The sequence below is a fragment of the Ursus americanus genome, chromosome 16 (assembly GCF_024610735.1).
Source record: "Ursus americanus isolate L20-20 chromosome 16, mUrsAme1.1.p, whole genome shotgun sequence".
NCBI lineage: Eukaryota > Metazoa > Chordata > Mammalia > Carnivora > Ursidae > Ursus > Ursus americanus.
In genome coordinates this window covers 1931991-1951571 of record NC_142142.1, presented here as the reverse complement: position 1 = coordinate 1951571, position 19581 = coordinate 1931991, and the positions used below count along the sequence as shown (strand labels likewise).

Genomic DNA, 19581 nt, shown 5'->3' with positions numbered 1-19581 from the left:
AGGGCGTGATCCCAGCGTTCTGGGATTGAGCCCCATATCAGGCTCCTCCAGTGGGAGCCTGCTTCTTCCTCTCCCACTTCCCCGCCTGTGTTCCCTCTCTCGCTGGCTGTCTCTGTCAAATAAATAAATAAATAATATCTTTAAAAAAAAAAAAAAGAAAGAAAGGCAGTACAATCAGATTTGATGAACTGGGGAGGGAGACCGGAGGCAGGGAGAACAGTCAGACAGACACTGTAATATTCTAGAAGATGGATCATAAGGAGAAATGGTACAAGTGAAGAGAAATGAAGGAAGAGGTGAGGACACTACAAAGGGAAAATGAACAGGACATGGGGTTTGATGGAATCTGGAGAGTGAGACAGAAGGAAGAGCCAGAAATAGCGATGTGTTTGGTAGCAGTAAGAGATTGGAAACTACAGAATACTCCCTGGATCCTGGGCTGAACCCCTGTCCAGTTAGTGTTCACTCCTCACATATGCCCAGTCCATAGGGTAGCTAAGTGCCAGGTCCCAGTACGTCTCTCTATCCAAGGGGCTATAAGTGAATCTCTCGAGAAAATACAAAGAAACTTTCTGGTCTGTAGCAAAAGATCAGAGAGGTGTCAAGCAAGTTTTTCACTTGGCTCAAATCACACCAGGTATTGTAGCATTTATAGGTCAGTGAAAAGCAAACTTGTATGTTATAAATTTATAGTATTAAAAAACTATCTAATTGACCTAGCTGACAACTAATAAGAGAGCTTCTAGAATGGCTTCCCAATTGTTTTTTTTTCTGTCACTTTTTAAAAACTATATTGTCGAGTTTGCATTTAAAATCTATGTAATTCTAGTCTGCTGTTAGAGACGATCCATTCATTTTACACCGCACATTTCGCAGGCCACTCACAGCATGTACATTATGACACCTATGCTCCAAATGTCACACTGCTGGCTGTAGTCGTGGGCATTGATAACTTCAGGGGCTGCCAAATAAGCAGAAATGAAACAATATTAATAATACAATAAATGAAGTTTAAGTGCTTAAACACAAAGCATGAAAAATGTGCTGATGTGTTGTAATTTATTTCCCCACGGGGAAAAAGAGAACCAACAGCAGATGTTAAATGAATAATGTACAGGCCTTAACAATTGATGTCACTGTACCCTCACTCCTGTCATTTAGCTTCTAATGGAACGATGGCATAAACTGTGTAACTAAATGTACTACTCTCCGTTCCTTTGAAATTGTTAAGAAATGATTTTGCAAAGATTGTGTAGTTATAATAGAAGACAACAATATCTCAGTTCTTTTCCCAAAATAGAATTGAATACATGCCTTAAGTGGATATAATTTAAAGCAAGCCCAATATGTGGAAATCTGGATTCCCAGAGAAACTAAGATAAATGGTTATAAATCATTTTAGTAAAATAATAATAATAACATCACTCCTATGAAAGAATACGAATTATTTTCCACATTTTCTAAATGAGAAAACTAAGACAAAGAGCGAGCTCCTACAACAGAACTGGACCAGCTAGGACCAGATCTGGGTGCTCCTGCCTCCCCAGCGCTGTGCTCCGTACCTCACCATGTGTTCACAAATAGGGCTCCTTCAAACAATCTTCTCAAAGTAGCGGTGTGTGGTGTTCTTTGGTTTTTGGTTTGGTTTTGTTTTGTTTCATTTTTTACTTTAAGGTAGCACATTTTAATGATTAGGTTACTTTATAATGGCTGATTTCGTAAATGGCTTTTAAAATGTCACTTATGCTATTTCGGGAATAGTCTATTGTGCCTCTATAGCTAGGGATCAAATATCTTTAAGGAAAAAGAAAGAATAAAACAGATATAAACATAAAAATGAAATATAGGTATATATATTTCAATAGAACTTTAATATTTACAAAGCACTTTTGCATAAATTATGTTATTTGTCTAAATCACGTGAAGAATCTTGTGAGGTGGGTATGTAGGCACTCGCTTCGCCAGTGAGGAGACTAAGGTTCAGGTATGCGAAGTGATCTGCCTCAAGTGACACAGCTACAGAGTGCCTCCCGCGTAAAAGGTGTTCTTATTTTAGAAAAGTTTCATTCTCCCACCCTACACACACACACACACACACACACACACACACACACCTTTTATAACTACTAAAAGCAATGGCATTTCGCTTCCTCTGCCTCTTGTCAAAGGAACTAAAAAGCAGCAAAAAGGAACCAAAAAGTAAAGAGAAGAAAGAATGAGTAAAGGCTCGACTATAGATAATTAATAAACTGAGTTATTCATTTCCAAATCACTGAAAATTAATTAGCATTTTCCTCTAAGCAACTATTCCTTACCTGTACTTAAACTCTTCAAATACTGAATCACTACAGTTCAAGGGGCTCCGTGTCAGCAAGTCTCTGACAAGGGCAAGCCTGTGGCCTGCGTCACACTGGGTGCCCCACACAGCGGGGGCCGGGATGGTGGCCTCGGTCTCTCAGAGCCATGTGAATGACCCGGGGTGTGTCTGCGTGCGCTGCCATCACAGCTCTCACAGGGAGGCAGAGGCCAGAGTAACGGTGCCAGGGAGCCATTTAGGAAGTCAGCAAAGCTCTACAAACCATCTGTCTTCTCTCTTGTTCTCTCACTTGTTATCAGTGTAGACAGCTAATAAGCAGGCATAAAACTCACGGTGCTTGGATATATTTTCCCCATGTAACTACAGACCAGATGTCTTTTGCCAACAGGAGGATATGTACAGAATCTAAAGTAGCCTTTTCCCAAATAAGATTAAACAGTTTCAAAACTTAATACATCAAGGAGGCAAAAAAAAAAAAAAAAAAAAAACCAAAAAAACAAAACAAAACAACCAAAAAACAGAACTAGGTATACTCCTCAGCAGTGAAAATGAATAAACTACTTGGTGCGACATGGGTAAGTGTCAAAATCATGACACGGAAGAGACAGAGACAGACACGAGAATGTACACTGTCCGAGTCAATTTAAATAAAGTTCTAGACAAGCAAAATTAAGCTTTGGTGATAAAAACCATCGGTGGTTGCTGAGGTCTGGGTGGGAGACTCACAGAGAGGGACACAAAGGAATTTTCTGGGATGAGAGAGATGTTCTCTACCTTCACTGGGGTGGTGATTATATAAGCATATGCATTTGTCGAAAGTCATCGAAATTTACGCTTAAATTTGTGCATTTTATTGATTCAAATTATATTTCAATAAAGTACGATTTTTCTAAAGAAATCTATAAAAGGTACAAAAAGATTTGTCAAAGCCTATTTTGGTGGATGACTTTAATAACTCTCTCTCTTAGAAATCAACAGAAGCAAACAAAATTAACACTATGGAACGTTTAAATCACAAAAGGCATCACATTTGATTTTATAAATACACACACAGAAATTTTTGTGGTCAACAAAGGAGGAATATACATACTTCCTAAATACCCAATGCAACATTTGCAAAACCAACCATGTGTTCAATCACAAAACACAATTCTGAGATGCCCTTCAACAGATGACTGGATTAAGAAGATGTGCTCCATATATACAATGGAATATTACCCAGCCATCAAAAAGAATGATTTCACAACATTTGCAGCAACATGGACAGGACTGGAGGAGATAATGCTAAGTGAAATAAGTCAAGCAGAGAAAGACAATTATCATATGGTTTCTCTCATCTGTGGAACATAAGAAGTAGGAAGATCGGTAGGAGAAGAAAAGGAAGAAGGGGGGGTAATCAGAAGGGGGAATGAAGCATGAGAGACTATGGACTCTGAGAAACAAACTGAGGGCTTCAGAGGGGAGGGGGGTGGGGGACTGGGACAGGCTGGTGATGTGTAGTAAGGAGGGCATGTATTGCATGGTGCACTGGGTGTTATACGCAAGTAATGAATCATGGAACTTTACATCAAAAACTAGGGATGTACTGTATGGTGACTAACTTAATACAATAAAAAATTTTTTATAAAAACAAAACAAAACCAATAATTCCTAGAATGAAAACCTTTAAGTCACAATTGCCTATAATGAAGAAAACCACACAGAAAAACCCAAACACATGAACATCAAACACATCCCAACCACCTGGAAAATTCTAAAAGCACTTCTAAATAATTCTTAGATTAAAGAAGACTAAAACTAAAATGATAAACTATTAAGAAATGAATAATAGAAGGAACACTGTGTAGCAAAAGAAATGGTCAAAGAAATACTCAGAGTGAACAAAGAAATACTCAGACTGAACATAAATAACCATTTTGCTTAGGAAGTGAAAAAATAAACCAAAAGAAAATAGAAAGAAGGAATCCAGAAAAATAAAAGCAGATATTAATGAAAAAGTCAACCAAATAATATTAGGCTTGAGCTGGTTCTTATAAAGCCCAATAAACTGTCCTAACCACTAACAAATTTGATCAAGAAAAAAAGATTAGTATTATTACAAGAGCTTAAATTGAGCACTGTCAGGTATTGTGCTAAACACTTTCCATATATTTTCTCATTTAATTCTCATGTCAACCTGATAAGAAAGATCTTATTATTACCATCCTAAGTATATCCTCTCCCCTTCCCTGTTTTATTTTTCTTCCTTAGCACTTTTCTCTAACATCCCAGGTAAGAGCAGACATTTTACTCTTATTTTGTTTAATGTTTGCACCAACATGACATTTTTATACTTTGTTCACTGTTGTATTCCCAATACCCAGACCAGTCCTGACACTTAGTGGACCTTCAAAATTTTGTTGATAAATGGATGACATAATCCCCATTATACAGACGTAGAAGCACAACAAAAGCAGTTAAGCTCTTTGCCCAGGCCTCACCAGACTAAGTGGCAGAGCTGGAATCCTGAGTTAGCCAGGTGACGTCACAGTCCATATTGCTAATCTGACATCATATGACTGTCTTAAAAGATATTAGGAATTATCACGGGGACAGAGTCACAGAGACACAGGAAAATCAGAAAATTATAATATATGCATATTTATGCCAATAAAACTTAAAATCTCAAAGTAATGAACATTTTCTAGAAAAACATAAATTATCAAAATGATTCAAAAAGGTGTGGAAAACTTGAATAACCCAGTATAAATTGAAAATATAATAGAAACTTAATCTACCAAAAGGTACCAAGGCCAAAAAAATTTTAAGGGGAAATTTCATCAAACTATTAATAACAGATAATTTCTGTTACTTAAGTGATTCATGAGCATGCCATTTTATTTTTTAAATGAGGCTAGCGTAACACTGACATCAAGAAAGACAACGGCAGCACAAAAGAAAACAAGCTACACTCAAAGCTGCTGAATAAAGTGGTGACGAATTGAACAAGGCACTGTATTAAGCCAGTGGAGTTCAATCTAAAAGTGCAAGGATGGTTCAACATTTTCAAAACCTATTGGTGAATTATTTCATTAATAAATTTAAAGAGAAAGATATATAATCATCTCATAGGTACAGATTTGAATAGATATTTCATCAAAGACGACCATGAACACCTAATAACTACATGAAAAGATGCTCAACATCATTCTTCATTAGGAAAATTAAATTACAAATTAAAAACCACGATGAGATGATACTACACACCCACTAGAGTGGCTATTTAAAAAGAAAGGTAATTATCAAGAGTCAACAAGGATACAAAGAAACTGGAACCCTCAGACACTGCTAATAGAAAGGTCAAATGTTACAACCACTTTGAAAAAGCATTTGGCAGTTTCTTAAAAAGTTAAATAAAAGGGCAGGTGCCTGGGTGGCTCAGTCAGTTAGTTAAGCTCGGGTCATGACCTCGGGGTCCTGGGATGGAGCCTGGCATTAGGCTCCCTGCTCAGCGGGGAGTCTGCTTCTCCCTCTGCGTCCCCCTCCCCCCTGCTTGTGCACGCTCTCTCTCTCTCTCTAATAATTAAATAAAATATTTTTTAAAAAAGTTGAACATAATCTACGACCCAAGGTAGCTACCCAAGGAAAACATGTCCACATTAAAATCTGTACACAAATGTTCACAGCAGCATTATTCATAATAGCCCCAATATTGGAAACAATAAACAAAATGCGACATCTCCATACAACAGACAACTGTTCAGAAATGTAAAGGGCTTGACTACAGCTACAAGAGGAGGATACTTCAAAAACATTACGCTGAGTGAAAGAAGGCCAACATAAAAGACCACATATGGTATGACTCCGTTTAGATGCAATGCCCAGAAAAGGTAAATGTCGATTCGTGGTTACCTGGGGCTGGGATGGGAATGTGATCAAGTACAAATGGGCATGTGGCGACTTTCTGGGGTAGAATTATTCTAAAGCTGAATTGTGGCGATGGCTGCACAACTCTGCGAATGTAGGAAAAAATCACTGAATAGTACATTTTTAATGGCATTTAAATTATACTTCAGTAAAGCTGTTAAAAGTCACACTTAGAAAAATGGTAAACTGTTGCTTTACAAATATATTAAATCGGTAGCTTTAGGTTGTACCATTTGATGGCAATAAAACTGGGTAAGAAATGGAAAGAAGCAAACACACACAGGATTTCAGCCTGAGTTAACAAAACCGATAATTAAGTTTGGGGTCTGATTACTTTAAGAGATACAAACAACTGTAAGAAGAGTCCAAAAAAACAATAAAAACTACAATCTTTAAAGATAAGAACTGTGAGAAAAATGCTAAAACAATGAAATTATTTGACCTAAGAAAAGCAAAATTAGCTTGATCAGGGCCAGCAAGTCAAATTATGGCAAAATCAAATTGCTTGAGTTTTTTTCTGTTTTTTTTTTAATGGTAGTTGACATACAATATTATATTAGTTTCAGGTATATGATATAGTGATTTGACATTTACATACATTACGAAATGTCACCATGAAAAGTCTAGTTACTATACAAAGTTATTACAACATTATTGACTATATTCCCTATGCTATACTTTACATCCCCATGACTTATTTATTTTATAACTGGAAGATTATACTTCTTAATCTCCTTCACCTATTTGCCCATCCCCCCCCCATTACCCATTTGTTCTCTGTATCTACAAGTCTGTTTCTGTTTTGTTTTGTTTGTTCATTTATTATATTTTTTTAGATTCCACATTTAAGTGAAGTCATATGGTATTTTTCTTCTCTCTGTCTGATTTATTTAACTTAGCATAATACCCTCTAGGTCCATCTGTGTTGTTGCAAAAGGCAAGATTTCATTCTTTCTTATGGCGGAGTAATAACACACACTCATACATACCACATCTTCTTTATCCATCCCTCTACTGATGGACCCTTAGGTTGCTTCATATCTTGGCTACTGTAAATAAGGCTGCAGTGAACATGGAGGTGCACATATCTTTCCAAGGTAGTGTCGTTGTTTTCTTCAGATAAATACTCAGAAGTGGAATTATTGTATCATATGGCATTCCTATTTTTAACTTGTTGAGGAACCACCACACTGTTTTCCAACATGGCTGCACCAATTTACATTCCCAGCAACAGTGCACAAGGATCCCTTTTCTCCTCATTCTCGCCGACATTTGTTGTTTCTTGTGTTGTTGATTTTAGACATTCTGACAGGTGTAAGGTGTTACCTCCTTGTGGTTTTGACTTGCACTTCTCTGATGATGAGTGATGTTGAGCATCTTTTCATGTGTCTGTTGGCCATCTATGTGCCTTCTTTGGAAAAATTTCTATTCGTGTCATCTGCCCACTTTTTTAATCCGATTTTTTTTTTGGTATTGAGTTTTAGGAGTTCTTTCAAGTCACTCATGTTTTAATCTATATTAGTGTTTCTACCTCTTTATATAGAAAGATCATTTTAAATCAACTAACTTACCCATATAGATAGGAGTCCCACACGTGGTCTGCAGCATGGCTTCACTCCTTCCATGCTTCTTCACTGCTAAGCCAAAATCAGTCACCTGGAAGAAGAAACCCAGTCACCTGTTTTCCTGTCCCAGAGTTTACTCATTCTGAAGGCAGGAGTTCCATCACATTGTAATTGCACTGTTTTTAATTCAGAGATTCTTGCGGATGGAGGGGATTTCCTTATATTACTACTTAGGACCCTGTTCTAGCTTCCCATCCACCCCACTTTTTGAAGAAGAAACAAATCAGTGGTAAAGAGGAGCTTGGTTTCTCCTACCTGCAGCAAACACCCATGATACTGATTGCTCATTCCGTCTAATTAAACTTACCAGTTCAACATAGGAACTTATATTTTGGAAGAAAAGTATTTAGCTTTTTCAGGTAAAAAGCTTATTTTTAAAAGCCTCTTTCATCGTAAAATACATTCTGGCCCTAGTGCGTTCATTATCATTTTTGTCTGACACTCAAGCTACATTCCAGTTTAAAGCACTGTTACAAATACGATCGTTATCTTTGTCAGGACTCACAGACACTGCCCCTTTTTATAATTATTTGTAAGACACTATCTCTGGTAAATACTATCTTTTCTTTACTATGACTTCCTTTGTGTTTCTAGAGTTTACTAATTAAAACAATTACTACACTATTAAAAACTACAAGAAGCAAATTAGCAGGAAAAAGCGACCATAGAGCTACAAATCCACCGGAGGCCTGCTGCAGCAACTGCACTCTTTCTGCTCAGTTCCAAATCGGGGCCAGTACACATTCGGTTATTAAATATTCAGTACGTGCCCTTGGTCTTGTCTCCCAAGTTGGAACAGCCTTGGGCTGAAAGCAGAAAAACAGGCACATTTATTGATCATACAACCAAAGATAGGCTCTTGGTCCACAGACACGGAATGCAAAGTTTCCAGGGCCTTCTGGAATAAGAAAATGTTCCTATCAATATGTGATACCACGATTTTTCTAAGTAGAAAAATCAATTTCTCCAGGAGTTTTCACAATTATCCCACTTGGAGCATTATAATATGCGTCCTTCTCTACAGAAAATCTACACAGATATCACAAATATAAACGGTTTCATGATCAATTCAGTTCTTTAGAGAGCAATTATTCCTTCATTTACCAAATATTAAGTGAGCACCTGCTATGTTTTCAGGCATTACTCCAGGTACCAACAGTGAATAAGACATACATAACTCCTGGCCTCATAGAGTTTAAAATGAAAATATTCAAGGCTGCTTATTTACTTTGGTAAAACAACACTGCTGTTAAACCCACTTACATGACGTAGGGGTTTAGCTTCCACAGCAGAGCAAGTGATTCACAGACAACATTTTATTCCTAAATTAACACATTCATATATTTTGAAAGCAGCCACTATTAAAGTGCTAAGTAATAAATAATGTATCCTATCATTTATTTGACATTAAGGAACACTTAATTTGAATAAAATCTTGAAGAATAAACACTTGGCACATTAATTGTGCTTAGGACATAAATATTAATACCCAGGAAAATTTTCAATGAGAAATACAGACTTTAGCGTTAATTTAGCATCAAAGGCACAGCCAAGGTGTGTTTTTTTTCTAAATCTGTAACACATTTACATCAAATTACCAGGCATAATTTTGAAATTAATTAGAATTTGCTTGCTGTTTGCTTGCTATTAACTAATGATTTAGAACTATCCAAATGAATATGTACTTTAAAAAAGATTCAATAGCACCACTTACCTTGTAAGATTATTCTTGTCAGTTACAACCTCTTTTGTAAATTTTTTTTTTTTTAGCACAAGCCACTTATTTTGCTGCTCAAAAGCTTCCAAAATGTATCTAAAAAGAGGATGTACTTTGCCACTTTGCTATCAAACTGTTTACAGGCAAATATTTACCACGATTTCTAATACCTTACCTTTATGTTTAAGTTCATTTCGTTGTTATCATCAACGAAGCTGCTTTTAACCATTATGTTTTCCAGTTTTAGATCTCTGTGCACTATATCTACCAAGAAAATAAACAACAAATCACATGAATAGTGAATAATGGAAAAATAGAAGGGACACAAATAGAACAAATAAATATATTTGACAAATTAATGTCTCAGTGCTAAAAACTTCAAGGAGGGCCAAGGATAAATCTGCCCTGTTCCAGGCCTTTATATTCCAATCCCTTTTCTTCACAGGTTTACCCTTAAGGAGGCATTTTCTTTGACTCCCTCCTCTCTCCCCATCCCCCTGACCCCCTAGAGGCTTCTCTTTGTGACCCTTGCCCAGGTGAGTGGAGAAGAGGATCCTGCCCAAGGTCAGGCATTCCCAGGCAGAGGGAGACAAAAGTAGTTACAAACCCAGTAAGGTTTCCCATACCCTTAGGTCTTCAAAAAGAGGATTACTTATTTACTTCCGAGCGTATGTTCTTGCCAATCCAACCATTTAACATACTGCAACTTGACTACGCGTATACACACTACATTTATTTCAATACTTTTTTCTATAACATGAGTGCATACTGTCCTACTCTTTATATGTTAAAATGAAAAACGGAAACCCTGAGACACAAAATCTCCGGTTGAACATGTCAGACATCGGTAGGATTTTTACTTGCATGCAAATAATCATGCACCAAGCACTTCTGTTGCAAGTAACTAATTCGGTTCATATCCATAGCAATCATTTCCCTCCACGTAAAAAGTTACATGTATTGCTGCTGGGAAAATGCAGCTGAAGAGCCCTGGACTGACAACCTACCCAACCATTTACAGTTCCCTAACACAGCTCCCAGAATGGGTTTGTGGAATGTGTGCCGCTGACCTCTTCTTACCTAAATACAGCACAGCAAGCTCCCTTCTGCCTCCACCGTTCTTTTTCATTGTTTTCTTTGCTATTTTCACCCACTTCAGAATATTTCGATCAAGTTTCATTACAAAATCTTGCTGAACTTCTGGTTGGCATTATACTGAATTTATAGCTTAATGTGGGAGAATTGATATTAGCATCAAAGGAAGCCCTGGGTTTCCTGTCCCTGCAAAAATTGCTGCCCCTGCCTAGAAGGCCCTCCCTTCTTTTTTGTCTGAGCTTGTATTCCTCAGCTCAAAGTCTGTTTTCCTGACTTTCCAAATCAAATGAGGCACTGACACTCCTAACGTTCCTTGGGCTTTATACGGCTCTCCATTAGAGACACCATCGCGCTGAATTACAGTTTGCTTTCTACACTCCGTCTCCCGCCAGCCTGAGTCCCTGGAGGCTGGCGGCCTTGTCTTTGTATCTAATTCTAGGACCAACCACATGCAGGCGGGGCTCAGGAATGTCTGTGGCGTGGCCGCCGGGTTCTAGTACTAGCTGGGCCGCACGTCACCACGTCACTTCACCTCTCGGGAACAAACTTCTCCTCATGTGTAAAATGAGAAGGTGCTAAAGCCACACGTGAAGACAAACTAACCTTGAAGAAAAAAAAAGGAGCCTGAAGAAAAGCAGCAGCAATAACACCAAAAATAGTAAAGGAATTAGAATAATTTCTAAATGTGGCTTTTAAGGTAGTGAAACTGTTCTGTGTGATTCCATAATGGTAGATACACGTCATTATTCACTTGTCAAAGCCCACAGAATATACACCAGCTAGAGTGAACTCTAGTGTAAGCTATGGACTTCGGGTGATTACAGTGTGACAGCGTAGGCTCATCGCTCGTAACACAGACCATTCTGGTGGGGATGTCGTAACAGGCGGAGGCTGGGCGTGTGTGGGCAAGGGCATAGGGGATAGCTCTGTAACGGCTGTTCAATCTTGCTGCAAGTCTAAAACTGCTCTAAAAATTAACTCTAAGAAATAAAAAAAAGAATATATAGAATTTTTTTAGTTTTTATTTAAATTCTAATCAGTTAACATACATTATATATTAGTCTCAGGTGTACAATGTAGTGATTCAACACTTCCATACAGTAGAAGTGTTTTGAAATTTCACTTTTATTACTGACTTGTCTACTTTTGATTTGACAAGATGAGCTGCTTTCCAAACTGTTGAACAGAAATATTCATCCTTGTCTGTGTACAACGTAATTGCATACCTGCCTTGCTTCTAATTAAAATATACTTATTATATTTAATTAAAGTTTCAGAAAGAAAAAAATCTAGAAAAATGTTCAAATGAAGTCTTCTATTTTAGTAGGGATCATTTCTGTGACTCTGAGCGCTGACTACAACCACCCTAACACAAAAGCACCATGTGCATTCGTGGAGTCAATGAGCTAGATGGCCCCCTTCTTACCCTTCTTGTGAAGATAGGCTATAGCGGATGCGAGACTCTCAATGATCCACCTCGTCTCGTTCTCAGAGAAACGCCCTTTCCTATCCAGAATTTCTTTGAGTTCTCCATCCTCACAAAGCTCCATCACCAGGTACATTTTCTGACGTGATACATTTATAAAGAGAGAGAAAGAGAAGATTACATAGTTGAGGATTTTAAAAATATTGTATGTTGCACATATATCATAGAAATATGATCACAACCTAAATCATCAATGTACTTATTCAAAATTATTTATTATCTATCATGTACAAGAAACCGTGCAGGATACTAGAGGAACAAGGAGGCGGAAGGCACAGTTCGTACCCTCTAGCTCACAGCAGAGTTATAAATACAATACGGTGGTGAGTGCAGACAGAGGAGGTGTGAGGTCATAGAAGAAAGAAGTCTCTGCTTAAAGACTGCTCACTGAGCAGGTGATATTAAAGGCAGGTCTGGATAACTGAACAGGGATTTATGGGTAGAGGATGTGGGTTAAGAACGGGCTTAACGCATGGTATTTCCAAAGATCCAAAGACTGACACGGCACTGGCTGTTGATAGGATAACAAATGTCTCTGTGTTAACAGCATTAGGAGTTTGGTGGGGCAGAGAAGAGTGCAGTGGTGAGAGCTGAGGTTAGAAAAAACAGTTTGGTGCCAGGTTGTAAAGACTCTTGGATGTCATGTAGAGGAGTTTGGATTTTTTCTCCATATGCAGTAAGGAGCCACTCAAGTTTTTTAAGCTGGTGTCTGGAGTGGGGGGAAAGATGTGTGCTACGATCCATTTTGCATTTCTAAATGAACACTCCAACAGTAACATGCAGCAGGGCTCAGCGAACTTTTTCTCCAAAGGCCAGATCCAGATAGTAAATATTTTCGTGTTCACAGGTCATACAACCTCTTTTGCAACTACTCAGCTCTGCTGTGATAGTGTAACAGCAGCCATAAACAATACAACAAAACTTCATCTATGTATTCTGAGATTCTAGTTTCATATACATTTCACATGTCATCAAAAATTACTTATAAATTTTTTTCACTCATTTAAAGATGTAAAAACTTAGCTTGTGGGCCATAAAAATATAGGCAGCAGGCCAGATTCGGCTTGCATGCTATAGTGTGCTGACCTCTGCTTATGGAGGGTAGATATGAGGTACAGAATGGACACAAGAAGGGAAAGAAAACAAATACGTGAAAAATACCTAAGAGGAAGAAACAGTGGGACTTAGTAACTAATTAGGTATACGTGGGAAAAAGCCACGGACAAAATGTGTCTTCCATATTTGCTTTTTCTGTTGATGTCTATTAAGATCACTTTAGGTTTTCCAAAAGTCAAGTCATTTCTTGAGTCAAAAAGATTCACAGTCAACTAAAATACAAGCCTTTTTCATACCTATTTCATACCTTTCTTTCTTTTCTTTTCTTTTTTTTAAGATTTTATTTATTCATTTGACAGAGACAGAGACAGCCAGCAAGAGAGGGAACACAAGCAGGGGGAGTGGGAGAGGAAGAAGCAGGCTCCCAGCGGAGGAGCCCGATGCAGGGCTTGATCCCAGGACTCTGGAATCACGCCCTGAGCCGAAGGCAGACGCTTAATGACTGAGCCACCCAGGCGCCCCTATTTCATACCTTTCATACCTTTCATAGACTACCCTCCATGTCTCCATTCCATCCTCTGCTAAATTTTTGTAAATGTTCTTTAAGATTTTGGGGTCTGATTCTATTCCATAGCCACTACTAATGCAACTTCTATGTTTAGTCAGCAAGCATGGAAACAGGAACAGAAGATTAACACCCTTTCTTCCAACAGTCAAATTCTGATTCACTAAACCTCAGGATGCTTTGGAATTTCAAAAGTAACTAAAGAATTGTGCAAAGTCTAACACATAAATAAGCTTTTGAACTATGCCATTTTTTTCCTACTGATAGCACTGCAGGGATCATGGGTACATAAAATGGTAAGTGAACTATTTGGAAAGAAAAGTGACTTTAACAGTGCTTACAATATAAATTGATACCAATTTTAAATATGTAAGTTGATAAAAATTATAACAATAAAAGTTTTTTTAGAAGTCTTTTTATAATTATTAGAAATAATTGTGTAGATCTGGGAACATTTAGACTCACAAGAAACCATAAGAAACTCTGACTAGATCACCGAACTAATACCTTAACCTACCCACTCAAGTGACAATTTCCATTCATTTTTAAGATAGCTTCAGAGAAGGTCTAGGCATCTGTGTGAGTTAGGGTTGGGAGGAGGCAGATCTGATCTGGTGAATCAAGCAAGGGCCAGCAATGCATTAAAACAAAAACAAAAAAAACCAAACCAAAACAAAAACCCCAGCAAACCAGTCACAGATGATGATTTCCTTTGTCTTCAAACTATTCTAGATTTGGACTCCCACTTGTGCCAAGATAGAGTAACAGAGACTAGACTGACCCTCCCTCCTGAAATAACTTAAGAAATGGACAAAACCTATAAAACCACAATTTTCAGACATTAGACATCAGGCAGCAAAGGGCGATGATTCCTGAAAGACGGGACACACACGAACCAAGACCCATGATCATCCCAGCTTACTTCCCGGAGAGAGTTTCTAGGCCATAGGGCAGCAAGAAGGAATACAAGGAGAGCCCAGCAGTCTCCATGAATTGAGGAAAGGAAGTTGGGAGTCCAGAAAGTCCAAGACAACTTAAGTTCACAGGACAGTGTACCAAAGAGGAGAAAGCTGTACTTGGAGAAAGCTCCAGAGATTTGCAGAGGCTCCCCCTCAAGTCTTCAGCAGAGTACTGCTCAGTTCATGTGTATGACGGAACCACCCGAAGCTAGGTAAGGAACCATGCAAGAGCAACAGAGAGAACAATCACTACAGCATACACATGGCCAGGAAAAGCTTGTATTCCCCTCAGCCAGAGTGGGACAAATCTCATAATTCACAGGACACCACGTGGAGTACTCTCAAAGGGTCTTATCTCTTTAGAAAGAAAAAAATAGCCCTAGATCAAAGGTTGCTCTGGTACCATCTAACAAGGCTTAAAGCAAGCTTCAGAAGTATCAGACTGTTTCCAAATAACTGTGTCCTATAATAAAGCTCAAAGGTAGTTATAAGACTATAAAAATATCTAGTGTCCAATCAAAACCTAACAGGCATATAAACAAGAAGGAAAATATAACCCATAATGGGGAAAAAAAATCAATCCAAATTGACCTAGAAATGACACACATGATAAATTAGTAGAAAAGAACACTAAAAGTTATTATGACTATATTTAAGAAGGAGGAGTAAATACTGAGCATGTAAAGTGAAAACGTGGAAGATACACAAAAGAATCCAATCAAATCTCCACTGGAAAAGAGAAACAGCGCACACGATGTTACAGGGAAAGAGACGACTCAATCTGAAGACATCACGATGAAAAATCTGTTAAATGAAACAAAGAGAGAAAAAATATTGATAAAAGTGAACAGAGCATCAGTGAGCTGTGGACCATACCAAGCAATCTAACATGGGTACGTGGAGTCCCCACGGTGGAGAAGGTAGAAAAAATATTTGAACACATAATGGCCAAAGATTTTCTAAATTTGAGAAAACCATAAATTCACAGATCCAAGAGGCTTCATGAACCCCAAGCACAAGAAACATGAGGGAAACTATAGCGAGGTATCTGAAATCAAATTGCTTAAAACTGATGGTAAAGAGCAACACACGACTCTGAAACTGAACTGAGTAGACTTTCGCACCATTGCCGTGTACTGCTCCCACACAGGATAACTGGTCTTTCATAGTTACTAAGCGCTATGAATCAAGCATGATACATAACTCAGACTATTTCTGCCTTAGAGACTGACAATGGAAACAAAATAGCTAACAATTAAAGAGACAGATGCTTTATATCCATTTTCCCATTTAATCCTTCAACAACCGAATGAGGTCGATACGAATATTAAACCCATTTTTCAGATGAGGAAACTGAAGTACAGAGAGGTTGAGTAACATCATAGTCTCAAGGCTAATAAGTAGTAGAGCCAGGATTCAAATGCACCGGCAATCTGACAGCAGAGTCCACATGCCTAACCACATATTATCCTGCCTCCAAGCAGAGAAAGCCCCAAACCCAGGGGCACTGAACAGTCCAGAGGCAGAATGGTAAATAACCCAGGCTTCACAACAACTGAAAATGAAAGTTACGGGTATTTAAAAAGAAGAATGATAACATCTAGGGAAGCAGGACAATTAAACACATTGGTAAAACACAGATGATACAATATCTTCCGCACAGTGCCAAGTATACCCACGCCAACTCTATTAGAAAGCTAACCTTGCAAACAATGACAATATTCCGACAGACTCTAACGGAGAAACCAAAGACCAAAGTGAAAGGAAGGGCATCTCTAAGGAAGCTCTAGTCACTATCTGGTTGCGCATGAAGTTGTTTCAATTCTAAGCATCTGTTTGTAACAAGCCACCCAGAAATATCACTAAAGACATCAATCTAATCATCAGACACCTAATTATATAATCAATAATAAAAGTCCTCCAGAATGCCCTCATCAATCCCCGGTGACAGACACCTGCCAGGACATGAGCAACTGTGCCCACAGGGGTTGCTTCCGGAGGGAACGATGTCCGTGTGTGATAATAACAACTGTGAAACGCAGCATCTGATCAAGCCTTACCTTAGGCGTCTCAAACACTTGTTCCAGGTGTATGATGTGTTCATGTTTCACACTTTTTAGGATGTTCACCTCCCGTTCGAGCAACTTCACAGCAGAGCTTCCAGCCTTTCATAATGAGGGCACAGAGATTTCACATATGAATGTCACTACTACATACCTCAATATAAAAGTTACAGTTATTTTTGCATTTTTTTCCTACATTTTCTGGAGAAGTTCCTTTTTCAAAAGATAACATGTGACTTATTTCCATGATAAGATTAAATTCTGGTCTTTCTTTCCTTTGTCCAATTTTAAGTTATATATAATTTGGCCTCAAGCCACATCTGTTTCTTGGACTGTTTCTATAAATTAACTACAACATGGTCTCTGTCCCCTGACAGAATTATTCCAATTTTGAATTTGCCTCTCGGTAGTTCCTTCAAAATCATGTTAATCCTTTGATGTTAGCACAATAAAACCAAAATCTCCTTTCAGGAACATCATTTGGAGAAGATAAAAACAAAATGTTTTTCTTCTGTTTTGTAACTGTTTTGTTTTGATTGTATTTATATATACTTATATATATAAAGTAAATATATTTATATAGAAAAGAAATAATAGGCAGTGAGATTCTACACCTAGCCCTGCAATATATCACTTTCTGATACCCTCAGCTTCAAAATTACCTGAGAGAGAGAGAGAGAGAGAGAGAGAGAGATCTTGGCTTCAGATCAGTTTAACTCTAGCTCTATCTACTCAAGTGTCCCCTTAACCGTACCTGATGGCAGAACTGAGGGCAGGCACACCCCAGGGGGCACAAGTCAGGGTGCAACTGATTTTCTACAAAGTCATCTAAGAAATTCTGGGGGGGCTTTTTCTACCCTCAGCACCACTACCCACCCCAATCATCACCCCTATTGATATCTAAATTACCATCCTTATCTGAAGAAAAGCATTGCCCTCATCCACAGAAAAATATCCCTGAAAGGGGTAACAGAGGTCTTATCCCTCCTCTCCCCTCCCCATGCCTCCAGCAAGTCTGGAGAATACATAATAGTTCCTAAAGGACTGGGAAGGGATGGATCACCAGGCAAACTTCACCTAATTAACCTTTTACCTAGGGCCATCCCCGATTCCAATGACCTCTACCCTTCGACCAGTTACTATCTCCAGAGTGAGTAGGAAACTACCTGCCCACTATGCCCTACCCGTGGAGGATGAAAGTCACATTGTAAGGTTATCCTAGAAGGTCAAGAGAAAAAGTAACTAGGTGTGAATTCTTATCTAGACTAGATGTGGAAAGCTACCACAAGTTCTCCTAATATCAGTCTCAATTCTGTTCCTACCACCCTCCCCAAATGGCTTGCCCTACATATAATGCAATAATAAATTGTCCAACTCCTATGTAACTATATAAATGTAGTTGACTATCCTGGTGTTTGTAAACGCTCATCAACAATATATGTTGCAAGATGATGAGTCCCTAAAGTTGCAAGCAGGTACCTGGCCGTGTAACCCTAAAACCTGGCCCCTACCCTACCTGACACCAAAGGGGCAAAGGAAATAACATCCCATGGAGCACCATGATGCTAGAATTCTAAAGATTTCTGGAAGGGCTCTAGCTCTCCCTTTATTAAGATGTATATATTACTTTATTAAACTTCAGGGAGAAATGGTATGTAATTTACTATAGTTTGTTTTAAAGAATATATAAAACTATTTCATTTTGTAAATGTAATATTTATCATCACAAGCCCAAGAAAAAAACACGACATTTTGTCTTTTTTGTTTTTTTCCAGGCACAGAAGTTTCTTTAAAGTGAATGAAATGATCAGATGTTTACATCTAGCCCGAGAAGCTAGAACCCCCCTTAAAGAGAAGCCCAGTCATTGTCCACTCCAGGGGAAATCTGGTGAGCAATACAGTGGCTACAAGTCAACAGTGTATTTCATAGTTGCCGAACAAATGGTTCAAACCAGAAGAGCAGGTGGGATAAATAATCACATGAGGAAACGGGGAATCAAAGGAGAGGAAAGGATAGGAGGAAAGTCGTTCAGAATCACATACAGCAGGAGACAGTGCTGGGACTTAGGTCTAGCGAAGCCATCTCACCGCCCTAAAACCACACAGACTGAGACAGCCCTAACGTTCAGCTCACTCCGGAGAACTTTACCTTTCTATGGTTATATTGGTTATGTTGGTTAATCCTTCATTTGCTTTTCCCAGATAGCACTCATCTGCTTGAGTTCAAGAACTGGTCCCTTCCTAGAAGGCCAGGGAAAGGGCCACACTTCTCCAGGGCGACAGCCCCGGCCCTGCCCTCAGGGTCAGCTGTGTCAGTGTGAAAACCTTACCGCCCACCCCACCCTGCCGCGGCGCTGTGTCCTCAGTGCGGTGCTGCTGGTAAGTCTTACCTTGTCTTTGTTCACTTTTTTAATTGCCCACTTAGTCTCTGTTTCCTTGTCCGTGGCTTCAATGACCATTCCAAAGCTCCCTTGTCCCAAGATTTTCCCAAAGGTATAGAATTCCTGGATAAAAAATAAGAGCTCCTTTTGTCTCTCTCTGCCATTCACCAGGTATTAAAACTGAACACATAATACTGACAGATATCCACCCAAGGAAAGAGGGTTTCTGCTCCAGGGTAAAATCAAATAGACGATACCACATCTTTGCTTCAGCATTAATAAACATATCTTAATTAAGCAAAAATAAGTTTTGACAAATTTCATTAAATGTCCTTTGGAGGAAAACCATAAAAATCCTAATGGAGAAATATGGAAAACCTCAAAAGTATAAAAATGAATCTCTTACAAACT

General features: G+C 38.5%; 1 protein-coding gene across 1 annotated transcript in view; it reads right to left on the bottom strand.

Moving 5' to 3' along the window:
• Positions 1–19581, bottom strand: part of STK33 (serine/threonine kinase 33) — a 150371-nt gene that overhangs the window by 45793 nt on the left and 84997 nt on the right. Inside the window, exons 4-9 of the mRNA XM_045803841.2 lie at positions 19180–19293; positions 16787–16891; positions 12087–12225; positions 9741–9829; positions 7795–7879; positions 886–961 (exon numbers count right to left, since the gene is read on the bottom strand). Coding sequence (XP_045659797.2) covers positions 886–961; positions 7795–7879; positions 9741–9829; positions 12087–12225; positions 16787–16891; positions 19180–19293 — 608 coding nt within the window. The remainder of the gene's footprint in view (positions 1–885; positions 962–7794; positions 7880–9740; positions 9830–12086; positions 12226–16786; positions 16892–19179; positions 19294–19581) is intronic.